The 27,957-nt window shown below is 52.3% G+C and overlaps 10 protein-coding genes across 10 annotated transcripts; 5 read left to right on the forward strand and 5 right to left on the reverse strand.

The window, feature by feature from the left end:
- Positions 1–31: 31 nt before the first annotated feature.
- On the reverse strand, positions 32–1,129 carry COCMIDRAFT_101640 (uncharacterized protein; the record flags this gene model as incomplete). Its single annotated transcript, XM_007692152.1, has 3 exons — positions 32–847; positions 923–979; positions 1,046–1,129. 3 exons carry the CDS (start codon positions 1,127–1,129, stop codon positions 32–34), a joined length of 957 nt encoding a protein of 318 aa, XP_007690342.1.
- Positions 1,130–1,419: 290 nt separating this feature from the next.
- On the reverse strand, positions 1,420–2,350 carry COCMIDRAFT_7383 (uncharacterized protein; the record flags this gene model as incomplete). The annotated part of the gene is made up of 2 exons (XM_007692131.1): positions 1,420–2,225; positions 2,275–2,350. 2 exons carry the CDS (start codon positions 2,348–2,350, stop codon positions 1,420–1,422), a joined length of 882 nt encoding a protein of 293 aa, XP_007690321.1.
- Positions 2,351–2,567: 217 nt separating this feature from the next.
- Positions 2,568–4,027, reverse strand: COCMIDRAFT_101670 (uncharacterized protein; the record flags this gene model as incomplete). The annotated part of the gene is made up of 2 exons (XM_007692153.1): positions 2,568–3,744; positions 3,921–4,027. 2 exons carry the CDS (start codon positions 4,025–4,027, stop codon positions 2,568–2,570), a joined length of 1,284 nt encoding a protein of 427 aa, XP_007690343.1.
- A 1,383-nt stretch (positions 4,028–5,410) lies between these two features.
- COCMIDRAFT_101654 (uncharacterized protein) lies at positions 5,411–7,553 on the reverse strand (the record flags this gene model as incomplete). Its single annotated transcript, XM_007692154.1, has 4 exons — positions 5,411–5,626; positions 5,679–5,897; positions 5,947–7,416; positions 7,485–7,553. 4 exons carry the CDS (start codon positions 7,551–7,553, stop codon positions 5,411–5,413), a joined length of 1,974 nt encoding a protein of 657 aa, XP_007690344.1.
- A 420-nt stretch (positions 7,554–7,973) lies between these two features.
- Positions 7,974–9,337, forward strand: COCMIDRAFT_7386 (uncharacterized protein; the record flags this gene model as incomplete). Its single annotated transcript, XM_007692132.1, has 2 exons — positions 7,974–9,169; positions 9,223–9,337. 2 exons carry the CDS (start codon positions 7,974–7,976, stop codon positions 9,335–9,337), a joined length of 1,311 nt encoding a protein of 436 aa, XP_007690322.1.
- An 851-nt stretch (positions 9,338–10,188) lies between these two features.
- On the forward strand, positions 10,189–11,451 carry COCMIDRAFT_63540 (uncharacterized protein; the record flags this gene model as incomplete). Its single annotated transcript, XM_007692155.1, has 1 exon — positions 10,189–11,451. A coding segment is annotated over one exon (1,263 nt), but the record flags the coding sequence as incomplete, so codon positions are not given.
- A 3,235-nt stretch (positions 11,452–14,686) lies between these two features.
- COCMIDRAFT_101635 (uncharacterized protein) lies at positions 14,687–14,991 on the forward strand (the record flags this gene model as incomplete). Its single annotated transcript, XM_007692156.1, has 2 exons — positions 14,687–14,778; positions 14,838–14,991. 2 exons carry the CDS (start codon positions 14,687–14,689, stop codon positions 14,989–14,991), a joined length of 246 nt encoding a protein of 81 aa, XP_007690346.1.
- Positions 14,992–21,446: 6,455 nt separating this feature from the next.
- On the reverse strand, positions 21,447–23,140 carry COCMIDRAFT_28360 (uncharacterized protein; the record flags this gene model as incomplete). The annotated part of the gene is made up of 6 exons (XM_007692134.1): positions 21,447–22,003; positions 22,069–22,484; positions 22,544–22,745; positions 22,817–22,948; positions 23,002–23,071; positions 23,129–23,140. 6 exons carry the CDS (start codon positions 23,138–23,140, stop codon positions 21,447–21,449), a joined length of 1,389 nt encoding a protein of 462 aa, XP_007690324.1.
- A 690-nt stretch (positions 23,141–23,830) lies between these two features.
- Positions 23,831–24,237, forward strand: COCMIDRAFT_38889 (uncharacterized protein; the record flags this gene model as incomplete). Its single annotated transcript, XM_007692142.1, has 2 exons — positions 23,831–23,921; positions 24,005–24,237. The coding sequence occupies 2 exons, from the start codon at positions 23,831–23,833 to the stop codon at positions 24,235–24,237; spliced, it is 324 nt and encodes a 107-aa protein (XP_007690332.1).
- A 698-nt stretch (positions 24,238–24,935) lies between these two features.
- On the forward strand, positions 24,936–27,240 carry COCMIDRAFT_28361 (uncharacterized protein; the record flags this gene model as incomplete). Its single annotated transcript, XM_007692135.1, has 2 exons — positions 24,936–25,155; positions 25,211–27,240. 2 exons carry the CDS (start codon positions 24,936–24,938, stop codon positions 27,238–27,240), a joined length of 2,250 nt encoding a protein of 749 aa, XP_007690325.1.
- Between the last annotated feature and the right edge of the window lie 717 nt (positions 27,241–27,957).

Here is a 27,957-nt window from a genome sequence, read left to right on the forward strand (position 1 = left end):
AAAGACAGATTTCCAAAACCCCACCACCAACCTATCTCCTCCCCCCATTAAGAAACCTCGCCTCACTCCCCCCCTCCCCATCCTCCTCCTCAAACTCACTAAGCTCAAACTCCTGCGCCCCCCTCACACTCTCCTCATCCCCCTTCACCTTCCCCCAGCCCTTCTCATCCGCCGGGTTTGGAAACGGGGTGTCACAGAGTCGATTTCTGAGGGCGGGATAATATCTCCTGTAGGTATAATGCGCTATTGCGAGACCAAGCAGTGACCCAACGGTGACGTCGTAAACGTCGTGCCTGTAGTCTTCGCAGCGGGAGATGGCGATGAGGGCGGCGCCGAGTAAGGGTGCGAGGGCGAGGAGGACGCGAGCGAGGTCAGCGCGGGGGCGGTAGACGTGACATTGGCCGGCGAGGAAGAGGGAAAGGTATCCGAGGCCGCTGAAGGCGAAGCTGCTGTGGCCGCTTGGGAAGCTGCGCCAGCCGTCATGGAGAGTATGGTGGTTTGTCTCCGTGCAGACTTCGTATGTGACGAGTTGATGGGCAGGGGTCCCCGGGGCGGGTTTGCAGCGGGCGATGAGGTCGGGGCGAGGGCGGCCGACGGCGTTTTTGATTACATCGGTTATGAAGCTGGTGAGGATTAGGCTGATGATTAGACCGAGGATGGTGACGTGAGCTTTGTGGGAGCCTGGGCGGAAGAGGAGGGCCCAGGTGATGAGGAGGCCGAGGGGGACGGCGGCGGTGAAGATGAGGAGCCAGCCGACGGAGACGCGCTCGATTTCTGCATGGGGGTATCCAATGGCGAGGTTATCGAGGAAGAACATGCGGTGAAAGGGCTCGGCGACCAACTGGATCTGTATGTCGGGTGTGAATTCTTTTTTTCCCTATAGCCTTATCTCGAGTCTCTTCTTTCCTCTTGCCTGACGTACCGGTATATAGCCGCATAATAGAATGGCTATGCCTACATAATCCGAAGCATACGAGCGCTACTTGTAGCCGAAAAAGGCTCCGTTAATAGTTTTCTAAACATATGCAAGACAGTGTACACACACCTGCCAGAAGCGGGCTGCTGCTCCGAGAAAACCCGGCGAGTTGACCAGACCATTGGAATTGAGCCTGTGCGGTTGTGCAGGCATGTTTGGCGTGGGCGAACGAGCATGCGCGCATCGAGGAGAGAAAACAAGTCGAGTAGTCGTTGGCGGGCTTTCGGAGGTGTGGCTTCAACTCCGCAAAAGGCAGGCATGGCACGGGCCGCTGCCGCTAGCACAGAGTCAGCGCGCGGGATCGTCTTGTCGAGGATGAGGTGGGATGAGATGGGATACATGGTGATGTAATCACTCTTCCTAGATTTCATTTTACTCTTAATTCACATATTTGCAACTTTTGATTGAATACATGGTATTTAGAAGAAATAGAAAACATTCTCTCAATAAGTTGACGTCAGCATCCCCAATCTCCCCCCGTCAACCACAACCACACTCCCATTCAAATACGCCCCCGCCAACCCCGCCATCCACAGCACCGCCCCCGCAATATCCTGCTCGCAACCCGCCCTCTCCGCAGGAATAACATTCTTGTCTAGCGTCCCGCTCTGCAGCGGATTTAACCCCCCGATAATGCCTGTCGTCATGTCAGACGGAAAAATGCCGGGAGCCAGCACGTTGCAGCGGATGCGATAGGGGACTAGCGATGTAGCTAGCATCTTCATCATGTGCGTGACTGCGGCTTTGCTGCTGTTGTATGCGAACGAGGCACCTGCGAGACGAGAGAAGCCGCCGATGCTAGAGATGGCAATGATTTGGGAACGCACGCCGGCACAGTTGCCTTTGGTGTTGCCAGCATCGAGGAGCGTGAGAAAGGCTAGGGCGGTGTAGTATACACCCGTTACATTTACAGTGTAGGTTTGCGTGAAATCTTGCATGGGGCTCTGAAGGGCGTGCGCTCGGTACTCGCTGATTGAGGGCAAAGGGTTGCCTGGTGCGGCTTTGAGGGGCCTTGGGCCCATAATGCCTGCGTTTGCAATGACCAAATTTACATAGCCTATTTCGGATTCAATTTTTGACGCGATTCCGAGAAGTGAGTCTTGAGAGGTTATGTCTCCAGGTAATGGTATGACGACGTTTGGATCAATGCTATTGGCGGCGTCGCGCAAAACATCTTCTCGACGACCGACTATGTAGATTCGGTGTGCGCCATTTGCAGCCAGCGCTTTTGTCATCATCAGACCGATACCTGTGGAGCTCAGCGCTGAGTCTAGCTATGTCAACTAAGCCCGGACTACCTGACCCGCCTCCTGTTATGACAGCCACAATGCCTTTGACATTGAAGAGCGCAGTTGCCGAGAGTTCTGTCGACATTTTTTGGTATGGAACCCAGATCTGGTGTGGATTCAAGAAAAGATAGATGATATGGCTAGTCATCATCGTTATATGTCGATGCTACGGCTCCACCTTCCGGCTCAGTAACACACATGCAAGCCAACGAAAATAAACTCGACTAATGCCGCCCGCCCGTTGCCCAATGATGCATAAGAATAAGATTCCTCCCATGTATCCAAGATAACAACAACACCCCTCACTTGTCAGCATGCCAACTCTTTCTCGCGGTAATCCACTTGAAACTCGCACACCAGCCTTCTACCTCGCCACGCTCCGATCGCTCGACATAATCTCTAATCTCCTGCTGTGCCATCCGCACATCCGCCCTCAGCTCGTCTTCAGTCCAAACTTTATTCTTACTGCCCCACCGCGTGAGGAGACGCAGGCAAACAGGCTCAAAAATTTCCATGCCAAGTACAAACATCATCTTGCCCAGGGATTTCTGCGCCTCGTCTTCTGCCCACTGCCCCACAGGCACGTTGACATGAGTCGTTTGTATGTCTACGAATCCCGCTTCTTCAAGATAACTGTGATGCATGTAGAAAAGACCGAGGGGCCGTCCAGACCGGAAAGATGCTTCCATAAAAGCGACGTATAACTTGCGCAAGGTGGGCATTGCAATCCTGTCGCCGGGGCCCAGGGGTACTTGGCCCAAGTCCCAGTCTGCCAACTCGACCCATCCGCCAGGCGAGAGACTCTTATATATCTCTTCGTAGACGCCCTCCCAGTGGGTAAAAGTCCCCTTCATATTTCGCAGGTGGATCAGCTCAAATGTATCGCTGAAATGCCAACCTGGTTCCGACTGGGGATTCAAGGAGGTCAAGTCAATTGTGAGGGACTCTTCCGATAGATTCGACGGACTTGTGGCATCGCTTAGTCCAAGGTCCTGGTGTACTTTTCTTGGGGACTCGATTGGATCGCGGTGAATCATGTTGGTTGCCAAGTCCAGCTCCGCGAGTTTGGTGATCAGATCGTCGACATCAATTTCTCGCCCCCAAACGTCGAGATCATCGAGTTCCCAAGTGACTCCAGATTCGCCTAGCGTAGCTTCGGTGGTTTCAATGTCCCACTCGGTAATGTCTATTCCAACGACTTCTGCACGGGGGTATTGCTGGGCCATGGACACAGCCCAGTGGCCAGGTCCCGTGCCGAGATCGAGGATTCTGCGGGTAGAAGGTAGCAGTTTTGTGGTTGTCAACTTTCCTTTGAGTGCCCGGACGAAGATCTCGTGTTGCAAGGATAAGCGATCCTGCTCCACAAAGTCGTTGTTGGGCTTGTAGACGCAGGGCAGATAGTACGACTCATTGGCGTATGTGCGGCCATTTTCATGGACATAGTCGAGGTCGTCCGAGGCAAGTGTGCGAACAGAGCGACTATCGCAACGACTGTCAGCTGTGCTTCATGTGCGGTGGGTGGCGATGGAAGAGGATCCGTTAGCCGTCAGCAGGCTGCCCACTCCTGTCGAATGCGGGCGGTTGGCAACGCAGCGCCTTGGAGGGCGCAAAGGATGCAGCAATACGAGAGAAACATAGGAGAAACGGCGGCATACTTGGACTCAATGGATGCTGAATCGTCCGAGTCAGCTCTTGGGCGTTTGAGTGGAGGCCCTGCGTGAGGGGCGACCACGTCTTCGGGTGGTGGCGGTCCCTCGTCCATGGCGCCGGAAAGCCGACAGGCTGCAGAGGGGCCGAACGGGTCTCGTTGGGCAAGTCCAGCGGAGGACGATGGTGAGGTCGAACGAGGGCGCCCGCGACGTCTTTACGTACGCGCTGCCAATGGATCCCTCTCCAAAGAGGCTGGTGCAAGAGCTTGACGTTGCGTCTGCTAAGCGATAGTCGCTTGATGTTGGTTGGGGGGGGGGGCGCGCGCATCCAGCCTGGGTATACATATGGGCCTTGCAGAAGGTACTAGACTTGAAGCGTGGATCCATGCCCGCGACTGGCAACAAGGTCCACGTCCATTGCCCTTCTCTTTTTGGTGCCGACGTGATTTGCTGATCATCTCCGTCTGACCACCTCCATGACAAATTCCCGCCCTTTGAACCCTATGTCGAGTATGTACGCTGCCGACAATCAGTCAGCGAGACAGCGAGCCAGCGAGCCCACATCTCCACCACACTACCGACTCACCTTCTGTTCCGAGGAGAGAGCACAAGCACCCAGGCATCCCCATTGCGATGTTACATGGCAGTGTGAGCTCCATCATGTCATAGCCTGAGGCGCATATAGCCCCATGTTTGTACACACACGGAAGCATGGTGCCTCAATGCATGGTGCCCAAGACGTTCAGGGCTGCTGCATCAACCCCAGGCTGCTAGCACTTTGCCCGGACCGTCTTCGGTCTCTCTCAGCTGCCCTACCCATCCCCCGGGGTCTCGAGGCTAGTTCAACACCTGCATGCACCGGACCAAATCCCCGGAAGACCGCGAGAACCCCTTCATCATTTCTACGTACATGTCTATGTACATGTCTGTGTCTGGTCGCAGACGTACCCGCCGCATATGCATTCTACCCACCGAAGCCTGCGAGGATTCCGCTTTCAGCGGCCACAATGCCACGTCGTATTTTCTAGGCCCTATATTTCATGTCGAGAGTTCAAATTCCCGCGGCCTGACTCGTGGCGGCGCGGCCTTCATCCTGGCAAGACTGCATCGGATGTGGTAATCGTCCACTCTCCATCCCCCAACCGGGCCAACACAAGCCCGCAACCCCGGGGTGCGGGACACGTATCTACGTAGGTGAACTCTTTTGGTATCTTTTTTTTTCAGATTAGATTACATGGGAAAACAAAGAGACCGGGTTGTTCACACAATCACATTACGTGGGACAACAAGAGCCTGACAGCACAACCAGTTCACTGTATTCGTCCCAGCCAAGGCATCGTATCATCTACATGGATGCGACACGCTTTATCGCCTCTGTTTTTTTTACACAAAGAGTCACCCTTGGCTCCAGCTTTGGGCTTTGGCGGCATGCAGAAGAGAAAGCAATCCGCACTTATATGAAGCGAATCACTGCTAGTATTGAATCAACACAGCCCTCAATCTACCTCTTGGCCCTCAAACTTGGGCAGGCGCTTGGCAACATCTGACCAGGTTTCCTCGCCCTTTACAATGTTGGAGATGGCCTGGGCAATGTCGTCTAAACTCGAGCGAACCTGCTCAGTTGTGTCACGGTCTCGAAGGGTGAAAGTGTTGTCCTTGATTGACTGGAAGTCAACGGTGATACCAAGTGGGGTACCAAGCTCATCGTTTCGCTGGATCACTGTCAGAGCCCAATCATTCCTTCACCAGAGGGGCATGACTTACTGCATAGCGCTTGCCAATTGATGCACCAGACGCGTCAACTCGGTTGGAGATACCAAGCTTCCGAAGTTTGTCCTTCAGTGTCTTTACGAAAGGATCAAAGTCTGGGTTTGAGCTGAGCGGGACAATAAGCACCTTTGTCGGTGCAACCGCAGGAGGGAATGAGAGGACAGCACGGGCTTCGTCCTGCTCGCGGGTCCAGTAGACGTGTTCACACAGAGCCTGATTCGGTCAGTCAAGCATACCGCCATTCCGCAACGGGAGCACTTACATAGAAGATACGGCCAATACCAAATGACGGCTCAATGACATTTGGCGTGTACTCTCGCATCGTCTCCACCCGGGTGCGCTTCTCGATTGTGATGAGCTCCTTGGGCACTTCGACCTTGCCGTCGGCAACTTCGGGGACATCGATGACAATCTTGCCCTCCTTCTCCAAGTCCAGGGACAGCTTCTCACGCAGATCTTGTGACAAGGACTCAATGGCTGTTTCGACAGCCTTGCCGTCCTTCTTGAACTTGGGACCAAACTTCTTCTTGTCAATGTCACATTGCCACTCCTCGACCTTGAGGGGCTCCTTTCTTGTCTCACGGACAATCAGAGGCGCGCCAGTCTTCTTCATGTGCACAGACAAGTCGTATGCGCTTCGGTCAGCACAGCCTACACACTCGATCCAGCCGTACGATGTGAGCAGTTCGGCGTCCCAGCAGTCGGCTGCGTAATGGGCCATCTCATTGGCCATGTGTTGCCTAAAGCGAATCTTCTTGGGGTCGACACCAATCTTGAGGAGGAAGAGCTGGATGCGAGCCAGGAAGTAACCCAGTGTCTCGTTGTCGACTAGGCCAGTCTCAACTGCCTTGCCAATCTTTGTGGTCTCGACCGTGGTCTTGCCAGCGAGCTGGACGTCGCGGTTGAGCAGTTCGAGTTCAACGTCCTTGACCTCGCTGAATCGTGGGTGCTTCTTGCCGCCCTCTGGGTCGACAAAATGCTCAATCTCGGCCATGAGGAACTCGCGTACACGCAGGAGACCCTGGCGAGGCGAAATCTCGTTACGGAAAGACTTGCCAATGGAGGCAGACGCAAAAGGCATCTGCTGCATGTTGTGGTCTAGCAGCTTCTGGAAGTTTACAAACTGGCCCTGGGCAGTCTCTGGTCGTAGATAGGCGGGCAGGTTTGACGAAGGACCGATCGAAGTCTGGAACATGAGGTTGAAGGCGACGGGGGGTAGGAGCTCGCCGTTGTTGGCAGGGTTCCGGATGTCGTACTTCTTCATGAGAAGACCCAGCTCCTCGCCGTTGTAGTTGTCGATCTTTGCCAGAACCTCCTCAATCTCCTTGACCATTGAGTCCTCGAGCTTGATGGCTGCAATGTTCTTGACCTTCTTCTTTTTCTTCTTGGGATCCTCCTCCTCAACCTCGACCTTTTGGCCACGCGCCTCCTTGTCGCCCTTTAGCCTGGCCTCGAGCACCTCCTCGACCAAGTGGTCGGCGCGGAATATCTCACCCGTCTTGGGGTCTTTGCACATCCAGTCGGCAAACTTGTCGACGTGGCCAGAGGTCTTGAGAACATCATGTGTGGTGAGGATGGTGGGTTCGACCTTGAGCATGTCCTCCTCGAGCACAAAGTGTTCGCGCCATATGTCGACAATGTTGTCGGTGAGGGCAGAGCCGGGTGGACCATAATCGTACAGACCAGCAACACCGCCATAGATGTCGAATGAGGGCGCGTAGAAGTATTTATGCTGCAATTGGCGACATGTGAGTGGGCAGTGTGCAGATAGGGTCTGGGGCAGTAGTAGTGCATGCCTACCTTCATAAGCTGCTCAAAGGCAGCACGCTCAAAGGGCTTGCCCTTGTAGGTGGTTGTATCACTCGGCATGGCGGGCTTCTTGCGCTGTGGAATCTTGTACCGGAAGAGGGGTGGAGTGGTCGAGAAGTGCGTGGTGGGATGAGTCGGAGGTGGGGCACAAGGTACCCGTCTAGTTATTGTCTGGAGAGACGGTCGCCATGCAGAGCGGGGGACGCGCAGCAAAGCCTGGAGCTGGCGCATATATTATCAGGCTCTCCCCTGCTTCACGAGGAGAATTGGCTTACTGCGAGTACAGGCCGTCTAGTGCAGGACATTGGCTTCCTGGTCGAATTGCCCGCATGTGCAAATCATGATGCGTAGGCTCAGTGGGTGACGCGCCAAGATTGCGGAAAAGACGCTTCGGCCGCCGCCCCACTGAAAAGTTGTCAGGCTCGCCTACTGCAATCGACGGCGACAACCTTCACCACTACCACCACCACCGCCCACATAATGACGGCCCCTAAGAATGTCGCGTCCGGCTTCAAGCCCAAGAACAAGATTCGCCGTCAGGCCGCCCATCTGTCTATCAAGAAGGCGCGCGAGTCGGAGAAGCGAGATGCCCGAATGCGCCGCAAGCGCGAGGAAGACAAGAACCCCGAGCTGCGCGAAGAGCGACTAGCAAACAACAAGCCGGCCACCATTGACAGCAAGCGTGTGTGGGATGAGCCTGTGGGCGACGAGGAGGATGCTTTGGGCTGGGCCATTGACGTCGAGCGGTTAGCCAAGCGTAGAAAAGTTGAGCATGAGGAGGAAGAGGGCATCGAGGAAGGCACATTGGCCAAGCTGAAGAAGCGGGACGAGGCCATGGACGATAATAGTGACGGCAATGAAGAAGAAGACTCCAATTCGGACGAGGCAGATAGCATGCTCGACGACTCCCAATCAGACCTCGACTCGGACGATTCAGATCTCGACTCAGATGCCGCCTCCTCCAAGCCTTCAAAGTCCTCCAAGTCCTCCAAGCGCGCACCCAGCCCCACTGCAACCTCCACCACTACCAACTTCGATCTATCGCCCGAGTTCCTCAAGCAAAAGTTTCCTTCCATATTCAACCCCAGCGACGAGGAGCCTAAGATTCTCGTTACAACCAGCATCAACTCGTCTCTGCACAAGGAAGCTGACGTCCTCACCTCCATCTTCCCCAATAGCACATACATCCGTCGTACAAAGCATGCACACGCACACAAATACAGTGTTCGGGAAATCGCCGGCTTCGCTGCTGCAAGAGGCTACACCGCCCTGGTCATTCTTATGCAAGCCCAGCACGAAAAGAAACCTGACGGCCTCGACATCGTCAACCTCCCCAACGGCCCCCACTTCCACTTCAGCGTCTCCAACTGGGTCGACGGCAAGAAACTGCCCCGTCACGCAAACGACACAGGACATTATCCAGAGCTCATTCTCAATCACTTCAAGACCCCGCTTGGTATCCTCACCGCCCAGCTTTTCAAGAACCTCTTCCCTCCATTCCCCGAACTTGAGGGTCGTCAAGTTCTTACGCTTCACAACCAGCGCGATTACATCTTTGTGCGCCGCCATCGCTACGTCTTCCGTGATAAGCGCGAGACAGAGAAGCCTGTTTTGGGCACGGATGGAAAACCAATTCCCGGCGCTGAGGATGTCAAAGTGGGTATGCAAGAAATTGGGTATGTCATATTGTTTTTCTTCTGTAGAACACTTGCTAACCTTGCACTGCCAGACCCCGAATGACGCTCAAGCTCCGCAGAATAGACCGCGGCATCCAGTTCAAGAGTGGCCAGGAGTGGCAATGGAAAGGCCGTATGGACAAGCAAAGGACGAGGTTCAACATGTAAAAGGGCATGTATGTTTGTCCATTCCAGCAATGTTGTTCCCATACGGCCTTTTATTTGCACGTCGACATCGACAGTGTTATCCTTTTTACTTTCCGGCAGCATCCATGTGTCTGCATTGCCGTTATTAGCTTAGGTTTGGTACGACCAGAGCGCAACTCCGTCTACCTGATAGCACATAGCATTTCCGAGAAGTGCGCAATGATTGAGCTATGTGAATCGCGTAGCTGAGTAATCGAATATAGGTATCAACTTATCTCTAACATTGACCGATTGACTTCGAGTTGTGTAAGGCAGTCCAGGTCAGAGTCACGAATATTCAAGTGCATAGGACGCTTGGCAGATAGACACAAAATAGTGAAGAACATTGTCCGATTATCTGCATTCTAGTTTTGCGGCTCATTCAAAAACATCAGAGTTATTGAAGCGTTTCACCTACTCATCACTAGACAGGCGAGACTTTGCATGTGCGAATAATGGTTGATTTGCCGACAGCTCATGATCTACAGGGATTCCTGCTTTTATCCACTTAACCGTATAGCGTATTCAACCGTATAGCGTATTCAGTCATCCTTTTACACAGGGACGAACCAAAGACAATACACCTATGGTATTTGTAAGATCGGCCCTTCTCTGCAGCAGTACCATTCTGTGACTGCATACAAGGACGAAGCAGCAATTGTCAACTTCTCTCGATCTGCTCACGCAATCCTACTCTATTTGTACCTCGTGCAGTACGCGATTACACATACTTCATCATGTTTCGACTTCCGGTACGGACAGTTCAGCCAACAATTTCAAATACTTTATCTACCATTTCCAAAATCAAATCACGATCTCTCGTATCATCGTTCTCAACTGACGCAAAGACACGCGAGGCAGACGTCGTTGTCGTGGGTGCTGGTGTAGCCGGTGTCTGCGCCAGTATCGCAGCGGCAGAAAAAGGTGCCTCAGTAATTCTCATCGATGCCAGTCATGGTGGTGGAGCCTCAGCCCTATCAGGCGGTGTTGTCTATGCAGGTGGAGGGACTGTGCAGCAAAAAGCAGCAGGTTACGGGCACGACACGCCTGAGAACATGTTTACCTATCTGAAAGAAGAGACGCAAGATGCCGTTGACGAAGAGACATTACGACGCTTCTGCAAAACAAGTGCCCAGAATCTGCAGTGGCTGGAGAAGCACGGTGCTCGTTTTGAGGCCTCGCTTTGCCCGTACAAGACGACTTATCCAACTGACAGACACTATCTTTATTTCTCCGGCAGCGAAGAGGCGTATCCGTACAACAAGATTGCAGATCCCGCACCTCGGGGACACAGAATGGTTCACCCTGGGTTGTCTGGATCCGAATTATGGCGTGTTTTATTCAAATCAGCCGTGGGTCTAGGGGTAGACTTCATGCCCGTGAGCAAGGTAACCCGTTTCCTACGTGACAAGAACCAAAGAATCAACGGAGTCGAAACCAAAACGCTCCCAAAATCCAGCCCCAGCTTCACTCGTCACAAAAGTCTATCCAAAAAAGAAAAACAATATCAAATGTCCCTCCGCCCTGTGTCGAAATGGTACCACAACCGCGCCCTCAACCTCTGGAACCGCGATGCCCACCTCCAAACCCTCCACGCCCCATCCATTATCCTCGCCGCAGGCGGCTTCTCCTTCAACCCCCATATGCGCCAAACCCACATGCCGGAATACTCCAACGTCGCACCGCTCGGCACCTGGCGCGACGACGGCTCCGGCATCGCGCTCGGCACCTCCGCAGGAGCCTCCGTCGCAAAGCTCGACCGCATGTCCGCCTGGCGCTTCATCTACCCACCCACCGCCCTCCTCGAAGGCATCGCCGTATCGGCTTCCGGCCGCAGGATGCTCGCCGAAGACGTCTACGGTGCTGCACTCGGCGGAATCATGATTCAGCGGCATGCTGGCCGGGGATTTCTCATCTTGGATCGGACGCAGTGGAGGAAAGCAAGACAGCAGCTTTTCCAACAGACGTCTGGTCCGGTTTTGATGCAGCGCTTTCACTGGATGTATTGGGGGTATAAGAAAGCAGGGTCGCTGGCGGGATTGGCGGCGAAGTTTGGGATTGCAGCGAGGGGACTGGAGGAGACGGTTAGAGAGTATAATGATGCGATTGAGAAGGGGGATGAGGATCCTATGCACAAGACGGATGACTGTCGAAGTCAGATTTTGACACCGCCGTTTTACGGGATTGATATTTCGCCGGAAGCTGGGGGGATGCAAGCTGTCGTGGGGTTGACGCTGGGTGGCTTGCGTGTTGATGGTAGGACGGGGCTGGTTCTGGCTGGTGAGAAGAATATTGGTGGGCTTTATGCTGCAGGTAGGACGGCTGTGGGAATTTGTTCAAATTCGTATGTTAGTGGGTTGTCCCTAGCTGATTGTGTATTTTCTGGGAAACGCGCTGGGGAGCATGCAGCAGATGCGAGAAGAGGGATGTAAATAGTGGACATCATCATCGTTGTCATGTTCGTTTTCCCAGGATCGAAATGCAGATGCCATTGGGAAGGTAGTAAAGGACATCAAGCCTGTCATAAAAGGAGTGTGTTCGTCTTGTTGTATTAGTACATTACTATCAGGTTGATGTATCCAATTCTACACATGAGGGCGTGTTGGTCAACGGCATATTAGGTGCGTTCACGTGCAGACAGAGACACACCTAATATACTAAAGTTCGACTCCTATATATCAATCATTCACTTTCTTGTTTGAGTAAGAAGGAACCTTCAGAAATAAAATAAGTATTCTCATTGTTATGCCAGATATGAGAAACAACAGCCCCACAGTGAAAAAGACAAAACTGGAAACTCCGGATGTACAAGTACACAATAACTGCTACTACTCCGGGTATCTATCGTACATGCCACCAGCCACAGGTCATGGAGTAGACCTTGAAGACCCACCCTTTTTTATACCAACCGCCCACTTTGACAAAGGGAAAGAAAGATACAATATCACTGGGTACCCCAGAGGCCGACTCGTCATAGTATCGTGGATAACAAGCATGTCGTCTAGGCAAATTATTGCCAACCCCAGGGCTGATAAGGAGGCCACGAACCATCATAGCCATAGTCAGGACCAGGACCAGGACCATACCAAGGGTCATACCCATGACCATATCCGTGACCACAGTCATAACCTTGACTGTGACCGCGACCGCGACCGCGAGACCCCTTGCCTCTACCACCTTGGCGACCATTCTATTTGTTGCCATATCCGCTGTAAGCTCCAGGAGTCATCATGCCAGTTGGTCCTGGTGTGTTGGATGCAAGGCCTGCGGGGTGGTTGGTAGGCGTACTAGGCCCATCGACACCATGTCGTGCGTTTCCAGGGTAGAACGTGTTGTTGACGCCTTGCTGGAAGCCAGACAAGCCCTGTGATGCGCCCTGCGCGGCGAGTACAGCAGCTTGAGCAGCTGCGCTGGCTGGAGCTCCAACGCCAGTAAGACCCCACATGTGGCCACTCATTTCGTCGGGAACGGATCCATCGAAGATCTTCTTCCTCATCTCCCAGAATACAACTCCTGTCAACCAAGCATCTGAGCCAGCAGTATGTGAGTTGCCGATGCGCTGGCAGCCGAGCTCATCAGCAAGATCTTGGAGGCCAGACTTTGTGCCCAAGTTATTGAGTATGTTGGTCGCTGTGGCGCCAATGACACCGCGCCTAACCAGATTGTTTGCATGTCGCCAGAGATACTTGACATCGAGAAGTTTGGGGAAGAATACATTGACAAGCTTGCGATACGTGTCCTCATCCTCTGGTAGCGGCTTTGACGTAAGCATCTTGAGCATGTATGCAAAATCATAGCCCGAGTGAAATGATATCCAGTTGACGTCCTCTGACAGGGTCATTCCAGATGTTATGAGTAGCGAGCCAAACTCTTGTGGGTCAATGCCCTGGTCGCGGTGCTTTTCGAAATCAGCTCCCGACTTCTTCAGCATCTGAATCGACTCTTCGTTGTACATATCGTCTTCCAGAGAGAACTGGAAGTTGAAGGACCATGTACAAGGGCAGGGAATAATGTTGTTTGAATATCTTTGAAACGACTTGGGCTTGTATGTCAGAGTATTTGTGTCGAGATGTGTTGGGGGAACGTCGCCTTGAACGTTGAAGAGAGTGACGCCCAACTGGATGATCTTAAGCAGATCGACATTGCAGCGAACAGTCTGGTAGTGATATGATGCTTTCGAGTTGAAGTCTCCGATGGGCCGCGCGACAACACCAGGGAATTCGGTGTCCTATTTGTAGAGTGAGCATTGTGTGTACAGGGTTAGGAGAAAGGAGTAGAATGGAAACTACCCCAAGGAATGAAGCCATGGAACCACCACTGGTACAAGATTTGAGAACTACCAGACGCGAGTCCGATAGCACAGCAGTCGCAGGGTGTTGCAATGAAATAGCATACTGACCATGCTAATGTATGGGTTTTGGTCAATGAGCGTGCGTAGCATGTCCATCTCCTGATGTAGGTTGGACCGCCAGACCTGGCGTATGCGCTGGCCAGCGATGCCCTTGGTACCATCGTGCCCACGGGCTGCATTCTCTTGTATTTGAGCGCCATGGGCAAACCGCATGCGCGCCTCGTGTCCGTCGAGTCCAGTACCTCCACCTGCCCCGCCAATGGCTGCTGCTGCCCCCAGACCGGCACCTCCCAAGCCTCCGCCCAAGCCAGCATTCGATTGAAAACCGCCCTGGTGCTGTCCAAAGAGATTCAGGCTAGTTGCCTGGTTGCCCGCGCCAAAGTGCTGCATGTTCTGTTGCTGCTGCTGCTGTTGCTGTTGTTGCTGATGTTGGTGCAGTGGCTGCTGCTGGGGCATTGGGCCAGAGAGATGTGCGAATGGGTTGGAGAGGTTATGGCCGGGAAACCGGCCCCCGTGAGGCGGCATCGTGGGCAAAGTGTAGCTGTTGCTGCGACGGGCGCGAGAGTACAAGTGGAGGAATAGTGAAACGGCAAGCGGGCAACACTGGCGATAACGACGCGAACGAGCGGTGTTCGGGGGTTCTTGTCCGGGCTCTTGGAGAAATTTATAGCAATTAAAGCGTTTGCAGGGTGTGCAAGATGCGTGTTCTAGCAATAGTTCGTGGTGAGAGTGAATGAATGGTGTGGGGAGGATGTCCGTAACCCATGGGCGGCGGCCGTGCGCCATGATGGGCGCCAAGACTGAGCCAGATGCGACCACCAACGGCTTCGCGGACGTGACGCCAACAGCCTCCGCGACCGCGACCGCCTTCTCCCTTGTCGACCATCTCTCGCGGCCCATTCAGTACGTTTACTTGCTTAGCGCGGCCTCAATTGGTACATCAGAACCCAGCAATTCCTGACAGCAGCAGCATCTTCACAATGGCACCACGCCCCTCCATCACCGGCTTCGACCCCAAGAAGTTCGCCGCCGCATCTGCCAACGGCACAAAGGGCGACCCCTGGGCGCGATAGTACGTCTTAAATGCCCACCTTACATATATACCGCGCCGTATACTTATGCCCCAGCTAGTGAGCAATGGCGATACACCGGTCCCTTCACCCGCTTCAACCGTTTCAAGGGCTCCTTCCCTGGCCTCGGCATAGCGACCGTTGCCTTTGCCGGATACGTTGTTGCTGAGCAGCTCTTCTTCCAGGACAAGGGACATCACGATGACCACGCATAAGACTTGCACATTCAGGCGTACCGGTTGCTTCGGGTTCCGTTGCTGTGGGATTGTATATACCTCTACCACACAGAACGATCAATCAAAATGAGATTTCAGAGTATTCAGGGATTGATATGGAAGTGATTTTGAAGAGTACCGCATGAGTGTAATAGTCGAACGGATTAGTGGGTCTCACATGCCAGTCAAATAGCGAGACGGACATGGAATGTCTATGGTTGTACGTGACGAAAGAATTACTGCGGAACAGTCTGCGCTCATCGCATCTCTGATTGAAATGCCTTCTATCCACAACTCGCATTTTTGACCAGAGACTAAGTCATCTACCGTTATGCTCAACAACCCCATATTACGTTGTTCCGTACTCAAAGAATCGGCCTTGTTTCTCCAACATGGATTACAAAAACTTGCCTCGTTTCTTTCATGACTATGGAGAACGGTATTCTCTGCCAAGCTCACTCACAATCTCTTTGCAATATGGCACATCCCATCTTGCATATGAAAATTGTTATCATCTAAACCCTATGCATCTACATTGCTGTTCTGCTGCCTTCGTCGCGACCGCATTTTGGCTGTCGTACCCAATGGGCATATGCCCGTTGAGAGGTTTTTGGTAGTATTACCAACACATTACACTTTGATTGCAAAGTCAATTTTTTGTGATACTCGATTGCGGCAGGTTGGGGTGTGGCCTGCCATTCTTTTCTGAGATAATTGATCTGATACGCTACATAGCAAACAGATAGAAAAAATTTAAGTAGTCAAGTAATGCATCTGCATTAATGTGGAGCAATCCATGTGTCCTCAAATTCCCAGCCTATTGGGAAAAAATTGTAATCTTACTATGAGTATAGCCCAAACACGTGCATTTATCTATCCTCCTCCCTCCCTCCCTCCCTCCCTTCCTCCTCTCTAATCAATGATCACGAACTACGAATTCTCTTTGTTTTCTGTTTCAGAGTTAATTCTGACTTTCACATCTAACATTGCAGTAAGGAGTTTTAAGCTTTGGTGCCGAATAGGCTTTCTTGAAATTATCTCCTTGCTTGATAACTACGCACTTCTGGCATCATGTCTACTGGGTTTAGCATTTAGAATAATCTTTTTTCGACTTCCAGGAAGCAGAAATGAGTTTTCAAGATTAACGCCGAAAAAGCTTTCTTGATTTCTCCCTGATTGCCTATTGCAATAATTTTTGAGCCGAAGACTGTATCTAGCTACTTCAGATAGCTCGTATCAGTCAATACATAAATTGACATGGTAAAAAATCCCTCTCTCTTTATTTTCAGATTGTTCTCTGGAGGAATCCAAGTTAAGAATCTTGTATCAGTTTTCTGCACAACAATATCACATTATATTCAACTGCTCTGTCTATCAATCCATTTGTAGCGGGCCACCATGGCTATTCTCTTTTTGCAGAAATCACCTCGCACATCATGTAACCTCAAATCCATAGCTGCAGAAAAGCACAGCTTGTGGCACTCTTCTCCAGAAACTCATTCCGATACATCACCTTCCTGTTTGGTCCTTACCGTCTTGCCAAAAAAACAGTGCACTACAAGTTACAACCGCAAACACGAGGTAAGCGAAGCGCTCTATGTATTCAGACATACCATGTATCTGTAGCACCAACTCTACGTATACATAGTTACACCTGTACCTTGGATGTGCGATGGCAGAATAATTCACGTGGCACAAGCACGGATACAGGTCAGTGAGCATTTTGTACTACGGCATCTATACTTGCAACGACAGTTACACGGCACTCTATTTCGAGTCCATCTCACACGTATGAGGCCATTGCTGACTCAGATCAAGACTGCAACCTGGAATATCTCGACGTATTCAATCGGTAAATTCAGACTAGAAAAAAATTCAAAAAGGGGTAGAATCAAAACCTTGACCTCATCATCTTTTGATTGAAGGAAAAACAGGCTGACTGTATTACCTTTTATGCTGCTGACCCGACCACCTAAACCATGCAAGATCACTGACTGCATCACGATCAAACATCGCTATCAGACAACCAGATAGACACATGGGTGCCTGGTGCGTACCGTGCGCAGTCACTCAATCTCACACAATTCTCCTATCGTAACTCAAAACATCACCCCACTAGTATTACCCACCTACACATCCACCTCCACCTCTACCTAACATACCCCTACAATTACCAAAAGTTCCACTCCCCCCTTCCCCGATCAGCCCCGAGATCGAGACTCAACCTCGAAACACTGCTCCCCACCCACCCACATACACCTGCACTTCATTTCAACTAGCATATTCAGCCTCAACACGAGCACACATACACACACATACACACACGCCCTTTCTTCTTCCCCATCCACCTTTCTCGGTCTCGCATTCCATAATACACCTAGTACATGTATACACGTGGCACACACTATAGCAAATTCAGCATATCACACTTTAGTCCACTCGCGTAGTTCTCGAAAAACCCCCAAAAAGCAACATCTACAAAAAAAGACCAAGCCCCTTGCATATTTTACAAATACTCCACTTCGCCAAAGTACATACTCATGCATGCGCCGCGCAAACATCACTCCTGCACCTCTAACTAGCCGGGGAAACAGGAAAAAAATGACAAACACATTCTGCAAGTTACAGCCGCAAACACTGCATTTCTAGTGCGGAAAAGGACGCGTGTACGCGTAAGTAGGTACTCCCTCCCCTCCCCTCCCCCCAACGCGAAAGCGACTGGGATAATAACCAAAAAAATAAAAATGAAGCGAAGCAAACAGACATGGGGGAATACGAGGTTTTTCTCAGCTCAGTGGGGTTTCCCTCTTTACCATACGTGTTTGAGTGATCAGCCTCCCCCCCAAAACAAATCCCCCAACCCCCTTCCTCTTCACCTTCACCTATTCAAGCGTCCATTGTTTCCTGCATTAGGATGTATACCGCGAAAAGCGAAATCCAAATCTACCTCCCCCCCCCAGCCCCCCAAACCCCAAATGCGTTAAAGCTAAATAACTTTTACTCGGCGAACGTGGGGTTGAGATTTCGAATGCTGTTGTCCTCTCTCTATCTCTCTCGGGGATGAAAAGAAAGATCTGGACCCCGAGGATTACCATAGACAAAAAGGGAATTGCTTACGGTACTACTTGTGCGTGTGGGCGTGTACCGAGTCAGTGTTTTTCTTTTTTTGGTCCGAATGGAAAAGATAGTGATCAACCACCCCCTTCCCCCCCCCACGTTTGATTCCCGCGGTGGAATTTGGTATACACGGCAGGCGCCGGGAAAAGGAAAAAAAATAAAACTAACAGGGAAGGGAAAGCAGCATGGCGGTGTTGGAGTTGAGGTTTTTTCTTTTTTTCTACACCAAACTACCGGGAAAAAACAAATAAAGAACTACACATACACCCGCGCCGCGGGCGTTTTTATTTTCTTTTTCTAATCGTTTGCTTTTTTTTCTTCTGTGTGTGCTGGACCCTTCTACTTGGGTCTTGACGCATTGAATACTTACACTAAGTACACGCCACCAGCGCGTGCGACCCATCTAACGTAGTTAGCACACCAAACCCATCTAACAATTACTCCGCTGACGCAACCTTGGAGCTTGGCACGCACGACCGCTCCTCTCGCACCATGTACTTATAATATCCGGGCAGCAGCACCCGGGGTGTTTTGCTAAACAGGGGGTGACGTGATTGGTACATGGCCGGTCCACCACGCCAACACCCCGAGCGCGCTCATGAGAGGCATTGGATAGTCTGACCATGATCCTGGTGCTTGGGAAAAGGGCAAGGGAAGAAAAAGAGGGCTGTCGCTTGCTCGCTCGCTCGCTCCGCCAACAGCGTCATCATCAATCAAATCTTCGGTAATAACCGCAATGACCCCGTGTATGCATGCTGCATGCACCCATAGTTGGTGTGGCGCACGGCTACTTCCTTGTATAGAGAGTGAGAGAGGGAAGAGGGCCAGGAAGAAGGAAAGGGAGAGGAGTAGAAAAAAGGGGCGGCTAAACTGCTTCTGGGGTGTGTATATGTACTTGAAGAGCGTAGCGTATGGGCGGGGGGGCCACGAATTAATACCGACGCGGCCTTATGGATGTTGCTACGGGACAATTAGTGGCCTTGTATGGGGGCTAAAAGAAAAGAAGTAATGTGCGCGATGGATTGAACGGCGACTGTCCTGGCCTTGCGTGGCGATCCTCGTAGGTAGAAAAAGAGAGACGACAAAGGAGAAAAAAATTTGGTAAAGAGAAGGGTCGCTCAGGCGGACACCTGCCCGTTTGAAGGGAGGAGCCGGGAAGGATTGTTGGCATGACGGGGCACTACCCACCAATTCGCATTTCAACGCCGCGCCGTGCTCCTTCGATCTTGCAACAGTTGTTAGGCGTGCAGTTCATGCTGGATGCGGCACGGCTCATAGCTGTTGGTGGTGCGGCGAATATGTGTGTGGCTCTGGATCGGCGGTCTAAGAGGATCGCAACCCTTGCATTGGACGGGCCGTGTGTGGCTTCCTACCCCCATGTGTGGCCCAATCTCTTTGAGGAGCGCTGAGCTGAGATGTGCCGTACACTGGCGTTGGACGACGACAAGGCGGGAGAGATTAAGGTTGGTCCGTCTTACTCTTCAGCCTAAGCAGCGAGCAATTGTGGCGTGAATATGATACCCAGCCAGCTCTGATAGGCTGCGTGTCTACATCTTACATACATGTATCTCTTATTGAACTGTGCCAACGCCTTATAGAGCTGGGGTTTGTGGGGACGCATTGACCGTTACCTCTTGTCGTCTGCGCTCGGCCCCGTCATCATTTGCCGGGAGTTGATTGCATGCGCCGGCAGAGAAAACAAGCACTTTCAATGTGCCTTTGAACGTGATATTCTGATACAAACGCGACAGTCGGCGGCAATCGTAACATCGTTGCATCGGTTCCCTGTTGTGAGATGAGCCACTAGCCGCGTATAATATACATACGTACTGTACGTGCTTTGTAATCGTTGCCCAAGATGCATTAATAGAAAACTCCGTCATACGACATACCGCCGGACGAAGGGTTATCCATGTTGCGAGAAGTCGAGTACCCTGCCCCCCCCCTCTCACAGCAGCGTTGGACTGCAGCCCGAAAGCTAAAGACAAAACGTTGAGTTGAACTCCGCGGCGCAGTTTGTATTCAGAGTTTCGTTGCCTGAGATGATCATAGTCGGTAGTTGTAGATATAGCAGAATGCACATTTCGCACTCGTGTGTCAGAAGTGCTAGTGCGAGGTTTTGTTCGGGCTGAGTTTACTTGGGGCATGCTTAATCCGGCTATTTCGACCCTGAATCCGAGCAGTTCAAGGTTCACGTGTAGCTCGTTGGTCTATTGTAAGCGAAACTTTCTTGCAACGGCGTTTAACGACAAAGCATAACGGTCTCCGATACATAGCTTAGTCATTACTCTTTACCTGAAGCGGGAGGAGGCGTCACGATTCAATAACAAGAAGATTTGCTTTCGATAAAACTCGCTGTGCACATGGCAAATTGGGTTCAAGATGCGATGCCCGCGGATGCCAAACATAGTGAGTGGGACCTGCTTGAGACGCCAGATGGATTAAGTACATAGTACGTTTGTTTCTTTTCGTTGGGGAAAAAGCAACAAAGGTTGCAAGCGAACTCGAGTGCGAGCATCATGGCAATCCGGCAAACGACCTCGTACCTGACCAAGCTAATAGGCTCTGCTTGGTCCTTGCAAAAGCATGGGCTTTTTGTCGATTCGATAATTGACTACCAATGAAAATGCAGAGCCGCTGGTTGATCATTGTTCAACCTCGGGCATGCTGTTTCACCAAAGACATGAGCAGAGCCGGCCAGAAGGGCAGTGTAGAGACATTTGCGCCGCGAAACCAGCCCTCTTGTTGTCGCATCATACTTTTGGGGTGTCCTGTATTGTAACATGATTGCGTGGATGTCTTAGATCGGATGTGCGGGCTAGTCTTTGCCGGGCCCGTGTCGGCTTAACCATGGTAAAACATGTTTGAAAGGCACGGAACAGGCTCTTTACTACTAGCACGCACACAGTTTGCTATTCGGTTGCGATTGCACAATGCTAGGATCGGCGGCCTGAGTCCGGGTGGGGGTGTGGGAGTTAGGGCTCACCTTTTGCAGTTTGACAATAAGGGCTAGCGCGGCCTGCAGGTACAGAAACAGGGTTCTAGCATTAGGGACCACGGTTGACAAAAGAGGGATCAGCAAAGCGCAGAGCAAGCAGGCAGGCAGGCAGGCAGGCAGGCAGGCAAGCAAGCAAGCAAGCCGGGAGAAGTTTGCGCTTGTTGGGTTTGACCAGCAGCATGGCCCTGCAACTTACGGCATTTGTTTGGTTGTCGAGTGCCTTCCGATGTGCATACGCAAATATAGCATATAGTCGGCAAGTCAAGTGGAGATGAGCGGGTGCTACTGGGGCACAACGAAACACATAGTCAGAGACGCAGGATTGGTGGGTGTACACTATTTACGGTGGGTGGGCGTAGCACGTGCACACAGTTGGCACGGCAGGCGATACCTCCGGTGAAGGTAGTCTCGGGAAGTACAGAGTGCAGACGACGGCAGAGCAGAGAGGTTCTTGGTAAGTACTAGGCAGTTTGGGGTGTGGTGCAAGCGCCATGTAACCAACGTCAACATGTCCAAAATAAACCTCCCGTGGATGGATGGATGGATGGGCGGATGGAGGCGCAGGAGGCGTGCGTAAGACGTGGATCCCGCTAAGTTGAAGTTGCGCAAAGGTGGAGGCATGGCGCAGACGCCGGCGATGTGTAGTGGGGGAGTACAAGTAAGTACAGCAACTGCAGGAACCAAGCAGCAGGGGAGGAGGAGGGAGGAGAACTCTTACGCAACGACGGCCGTAAGACTCTGGGCCTGTGCCTGCCTTGTGGGTCCATGGGCTGGGGGGAGGGGGAGAAGGGAGAGGCGGACGGGCGTGATGATAAGCGCATCCGCAGAGCAGCAGCACGCACACGCGCAGTTGGAGAGGTTGCGTACTGTGCTGTGTACTCACCGGGGAAGTAAGTACTAAAGTAGCCAAGTGCAGTCTGCGCCAAGACCGTTTGCGCCAATCAGGGATTGGCCCTGCACACGGGCAAGCGCGTGCCGGCAGTTAGCAGGGGCACGTGACCAAACCTTCACTTTGACTGCCCATGTGCAGAAACAACAGGCAAGCGCTGGGTATGCTTGGGGCGCGGCGAATTCCTTGCAGCGACGTAATGGATGTAAATAACTGTGTCCATGACATGCTGCTGGCCAGAGGCAGAAAGTATCGCTCATGCCCATGTGCAAGCACGGCGCCTGGGGGCACCATGGCGCGGCGCTATGGAGAATATGTCGGTGTGCTGGTTGTGCGCACATGCAGCTGAGATTGCTGGCCGAGTGCGACGGTGCTGTGTGCTGTCTTGTGCGCCGCCAGAACGACTCGTTCTCCCCACGCCCACTCGCATTCGCAGCAAGGCACATGACCCGGGGCTTATTGTGTCCACCGCGACAGCTAAGCATCCAACTATGTACGTTGTATGTACGTTTGTGTGTGCCATGTACAGCAGACTACGTAGTACATACTTACGCCGATAACAGTTCCAGGGTACAGACAGTAGTGTACAGCAGCCCAGGCGCGGATGACGGCCCAGACTGTCGCTGCCCTTCTCCTTCTTCCGACGACGACGACGATGACGACTCGGGCGAGACACTGCCGTAGCCCTGTCGCCGTTGATGAGGCGTGTAAAAGTCTTGAGTGAGGCGGGGTACTCGAGAGTCGTATCGTCTGGTGTCGTGTCGTGTCAAGTCAAGTCGTCGGTCACGGCATTCCGGCAGGGCTCTCTTCGGCTGTTTCACCTTGGTCCCAGGCGTAGGAAGATCTGCAGACAGGACCGTGATGACTTGTTGGCCTATGCCCGCGCGGCCACTGATAGCCTGGCTTGCCTGATCCGATGCCTGTCACGATCCCCTTTAAACAGATCTCTTGACCTGATCACCGGCACCGCCATGGTGACATGCTGTGTCGTCTTGAGTGCACATACACACTCTCGCATCCCAGGCGAGACCGCCCAACTGACGTTTTGGTGCATACTCCTGCCGTCTGCTCATCGACTATTATGTATCAACATACATGTACCTAAATAGCTAGTTAGATACATACATACATACATACATACACATGCTAGTCCAACCCCGAGCACAATGCGCCGTGCCCGCCTGAAAAAAAAATGCGAGGCCGGCAAGTGTTCGGCACTACGAGCACAAATCCCCTCCCCTCCCCGCCAGCGTATAAGGCAATTTACGCGTTGGGCCTAGCTTAGTCATCTCCACACACACCATTTTCACTTATCGCGACACCCATATCAACAACAACAACAACAAAAAACAACGCCAATATCGTCATAACGCGACCCGCCTCGCCAGCCATGTATGTCAGCAGCAACCTCGCAAGCTGGTCCGGCCTCTCGCCCGAGTCGCACCGTGCCCTCGACGTCTCCTCTCGGCAGCAGCAGGCATGGTCGGATCCTCCTCGGTTGCACAACAGCATGCGCCCGGCTCGTAAGCAAATTGGACCTCACTCCCTTTCTGGCACACCGGGCCTAGCGCTGGCCAGAGCAGCAACGCAGCAGATTTAACCGTTTATTTCGCGGCTACGCCCAATCATCGCCCTCGCCCTGGGCCCCTGCGACGTTATATTGCTTAGGCCGACCTGTCGGGCCGCATTCTTGTGTGTGCTGAGGCCCAGTAGGCCAGCATGCGACGCCGGGCCTCCCCCGTCAACCATGCCCCTGTTTCCGCTCTTCCCAGCCACTAACACACGCCCAGACGTTGTCGCTCAGCGGCAGATACCCATGTCCCTGCACTCCTTGGATGCCACTAACATGGTCGATGCGCACTGTGCACCTTTCATCCTTCTCCACATGCTCTCTGCTGCTCGACCAAGCTGCCATGTACCTACATAGTGAGATCATCCCTACTCGCTCTCCAACCTCGCCGGCCTCAAATCCTCCACCTGCTCCCGTGGCACAAGATGGAACACTCCAGATAATGTCCCCCGCTGCCCATCTCCACACAACCACCAACACCACACACCACGTTCCTTACCCGCTTCACTACACCTCAACGTCTTGGATCCCATACCACCGTCTGTCTCACGTGGGTCTGTGCCTTCCACCAGCTCTTGCAACACCCATAGTCCCTGGCCACATCCTCGTCACTCACCACACAGAGGCAGAGCCCTTTCATCAGCCTTGTTCCCGAGCTACAGTGGTCCGTGAACGCACTTTTGCATTGCCGTCTCCGTCCTAGCAAACGAGCCCGCTCTTCTTCCTTGCTGGGTCTGCATATATTACTTTGGCTCTTATTGCATCTCGACTTCTGCTCTATCCTCGTTTGCCCCGCTAGTATTCCAAGCCTTGGCCCAGGTTAGTCCTTTCGCATCACCTAAGCCTTAGTCCCCCCGTCCACCTCTAACGCCTCGTGCTCCAGTGGTCCCATAATACCTGCGCATAGACCACTGACGCGTCTTGTAGCCGTATTAACCACCTGCTCAATCCTTGGTCTTCTGCAATAGGCCACGCTCTTGCATCTTTCCTGTAACCTCAATGGTTGTGGGATTAAACATCTCTTGTCGGCCACCAGTCGAGACGCGCACAGTCCAGCTTGCATTGACGACCTCGCCTGGAATCTTTCTGCGCTACCGCTGAGCTTGCAAGACATGTTTTCGTTCCATAAGAGCGATGTCTCACGGTCTCGACAGTCATCAATCGACTCACAGGCAACTGGAACATACCCCTCTACTTTTGCTCCGGACTCTTGGCAAGACTACCGTCCCACACCCTCGTCCCATGGTGGTGCTCACTCGCCCGAACAACTACACAGATTCAACCCCGCCAGGCGGAGCTCCGTCTTCAACCTGAGATCGAGGAGCAACACTGCAACCTCCCTCACACCCTCGCTATTGTCGCAACACGACATGGCTGACCATGATGCCTCGTGGCATGACTCACAATCAGGACATCCCAAGGCCCACCCTTCTACTGGATCGAGAAGATCACTGTTTCGAGGCAAGAAAGGAAAAAGACTAAGCGAAACTGGAGTCGTTGGTGGTGATGATTATGAGGGAGATGCCAGTGAAAGGCGAACGTCGCTACTACGAAAAGCTAGAAGAAGCGGCAATCAGCCTGAAGACAGTGGTACGTAACGTGCTATCATCGCGTTGGCTTTTCCAATCTCTTACCTTGATTGCAGGAAGCCTGATCAGCCGCATCTCCAGTCCATTTGACTTTCAACATCTCTCACATACCGATCGACATCAATTCGCTGCTCTTGAGCACACTGCCAATGAAAAACTAGGTCCCGGATCTTTTCCGGGACGAACCTCGCAACCCTATCAGCAAAGCTCTACGCCAACCAACGATTCCTTCTTCAGCAACTTCTCTTCGGAAAACCTCAATGCTGAAAACAGGTCGTCAGTGACATTGAGCATCGGCTCACCGCCTGATAGCCCTCAAGCAACCTTTGCTGCTGACAATGCTCCGCAGTTCTCAAACTCGCGACGACCACTCCGACTAGCCAGGTCGATAGAAAGCTTCTCCCAGCCTGGTGTCAGCCCTCGCAAATACAGTCTCACGACGTCGCCTGTGCCAACAACCCGCATCCCCCTAGACCCCACCTCTGAAGACAAGATATCTGCCGCGCGCAGACTGTCTCGACACAAGCGAGAGTCTGGTATCTGGGATTCTTTCTCCTTATCTGCTGGAACCACTCCGGATCTTCCAGAGATTGAAGAAGATACATCCTACTTTGGCCATGCTTTGACAACACCCGACGATTCTGCTATTCATGCAGCCACGCCCCCATTTAGCCCTAGTCTTGCCGACGTTGCTGAGGAACCAGAGCGCTTTGTTAGCCCAAGACCTGCACCACAACCACCTCTGAGAACACCAAGCTCACCAAAATCGTCGTATTTCGGATCATTCTCCTTCCAGAACCAACAGTCGCCTCCGAGCAACAGGACGAACCCTCGAGCACAATTCGATGTCTCGCCCAGAGCAGAGCCTTCTCATTCGCGATCCTCGTCACAGCAGTCCGACACCTTGGGCTCTGCTAATTTCGCCCGCAGAAGGTCCGTTCGAAGGCCCTCTCACCGTCGTCAATCCAACACGTGGCGCGCAATTGAGGAGTCATGGGAAGAAGACGTTGATTACATCTACGATAATGCACTGGAAGCTGAATGCGACTTGGAGTGGGATCGTGCATCTGACCATGGTGCGGACGACGTACAAATCCCAGCTATTGCATACGCACACAACAATCGCGAATCTCGAGTAATTCCTATCGACCGCGAGAACCGTCTACATGTCAACTTCCGCTCTTCCTTGCTTGTCCCTAGCACAAACAGTGTACCAGAGCTTGACCCTGCTTCTGCCATATCTACTTCCACACTCGGCACAGGACTGCCTACCACGCCATCTGATCTCTACAGCGCCAATCACTACGGTCACGAGACTGGCTTCATAAGTCCCTCTCTGTTGGTGCCTCAGGAGTATAAGGATACTCGGGACGTGACCTATGAGGATCTCCTAGACGAATACGCTGGATCAGACCGTCACTTCCCAATGCTTGACAACGGCCGGAGCACTACCAGTTCCGCGCGCAGCAGCCACGTCCGGCTCAGCAGGCGAAGCTCGTATGATAGCAGCCTGATGTCTTCCATTCAAGGCTCTGGTCTCTGGAGCTCACCCGTTCGGCGCTCAGCAAGCTCCGCAGGAAGTGTACCCGAACTGGTGCCTTCTCGCCGTAACCGAAAGGAACTTGGTTTTAGTCTGGTTGGGGATCAACTCTCTGATCAGATTGCGTCTCTGCGTGAAGATAACGAGGACGATGATATCACCCCGCCAGGACATGCCTTTGAAGGACGGACCTTTTTCGCTTCAGACGATGAAGCGCCACACAATGAGAAACGATCCTCGAACCGCATCGAGACCGACGTTAAGACGTCTCTGGACCTCGCCCGCCGTGGCTCGCAGCGTGCTAACCACTTGACGGCCGATGAAGAGCTGGAGGCATCGCTCGACGTTGCTCGTCAGGACTCACTGCGCTCCAAGCGCCCCTCTGGGCGCACACACAAATCAGTCCTTTCTGATGGCGCAGCCAAACTTCTCGCTACTTCCAATGTCGAGGAAAAGCCAACAAAGCCACGAAGCCGTGCAGCGACTACATCCCAACCCCGCTCGCCTATGCTCAGGCTTTTTCCCCAACCACCACGACCCGTATAAAAACTTGCTCGAATGTATTTACTACATTGCATTTCATCTACTCTATAGCCCAGGAGGCTCATGCGGTAGAACTAGCTGCACTCATACCATGTAGCTATGACAAACCCCCCATACATTCTGTGTATATATTTATGACTTACGTTGTTTCCTTCTCTCATGATCTACTGGCACATTTATCATCGGAAGATCACAAAGGGTTGGGCGTTTTTTTCCATCATCAGTCATCTCCTCCAGCACACTACTTGGACATTTCCTTTTTTTGTCTTATTTCCATCGGCTCCTTTTGAGTGCATTGTGTCGGCGCATCCCACTTCATTTCTTCGCGCTCTCTCATAGATCTGTTTTGTCAAAGCTCGAAACCTCAACCTCATCCCTCCCTTTCTTTTGTCTACGGCAAGATGTTTTATTTATATTAGAGGCACCGGGAGATAATCGTTATTCGTGTTCAGGAACGAGGGTCGAGGAGTCGACCTTTCTCGTTCGAGAACAAATCGCGACGCTACGTCGCAAATTATATTGCATCACTTTAAACCAAAAATCAATCCATTACACTGATTAGCCACCTGTAAACAAGCTTTGTTGACTACCTTGTACATTTGAACTGGATTTCCAGATTGACTTGCATGTGCACCTTGTGACGCGAATTGCTACTTCCCTCGTTACAAATTTCCCTCTTGGTTGCGCTACTGTTTCAACAACTACTTGGATACGCGCCCG

This window comes from Bipolaris oryzae, assembly GCF_000523455.1.
Source record: "Bipolaris oryzae ATCC 44560 unplaced genomic scaffold scaffold_120, whole genome shotgun sequence".
Classification (NCBI taxonomy): Eukaryota; Fungi; Ascomycota; class Dothideomycetes; order Pleosporales; family Pleosporaceae; genus Bipolaris; species Bipolaris oryzae.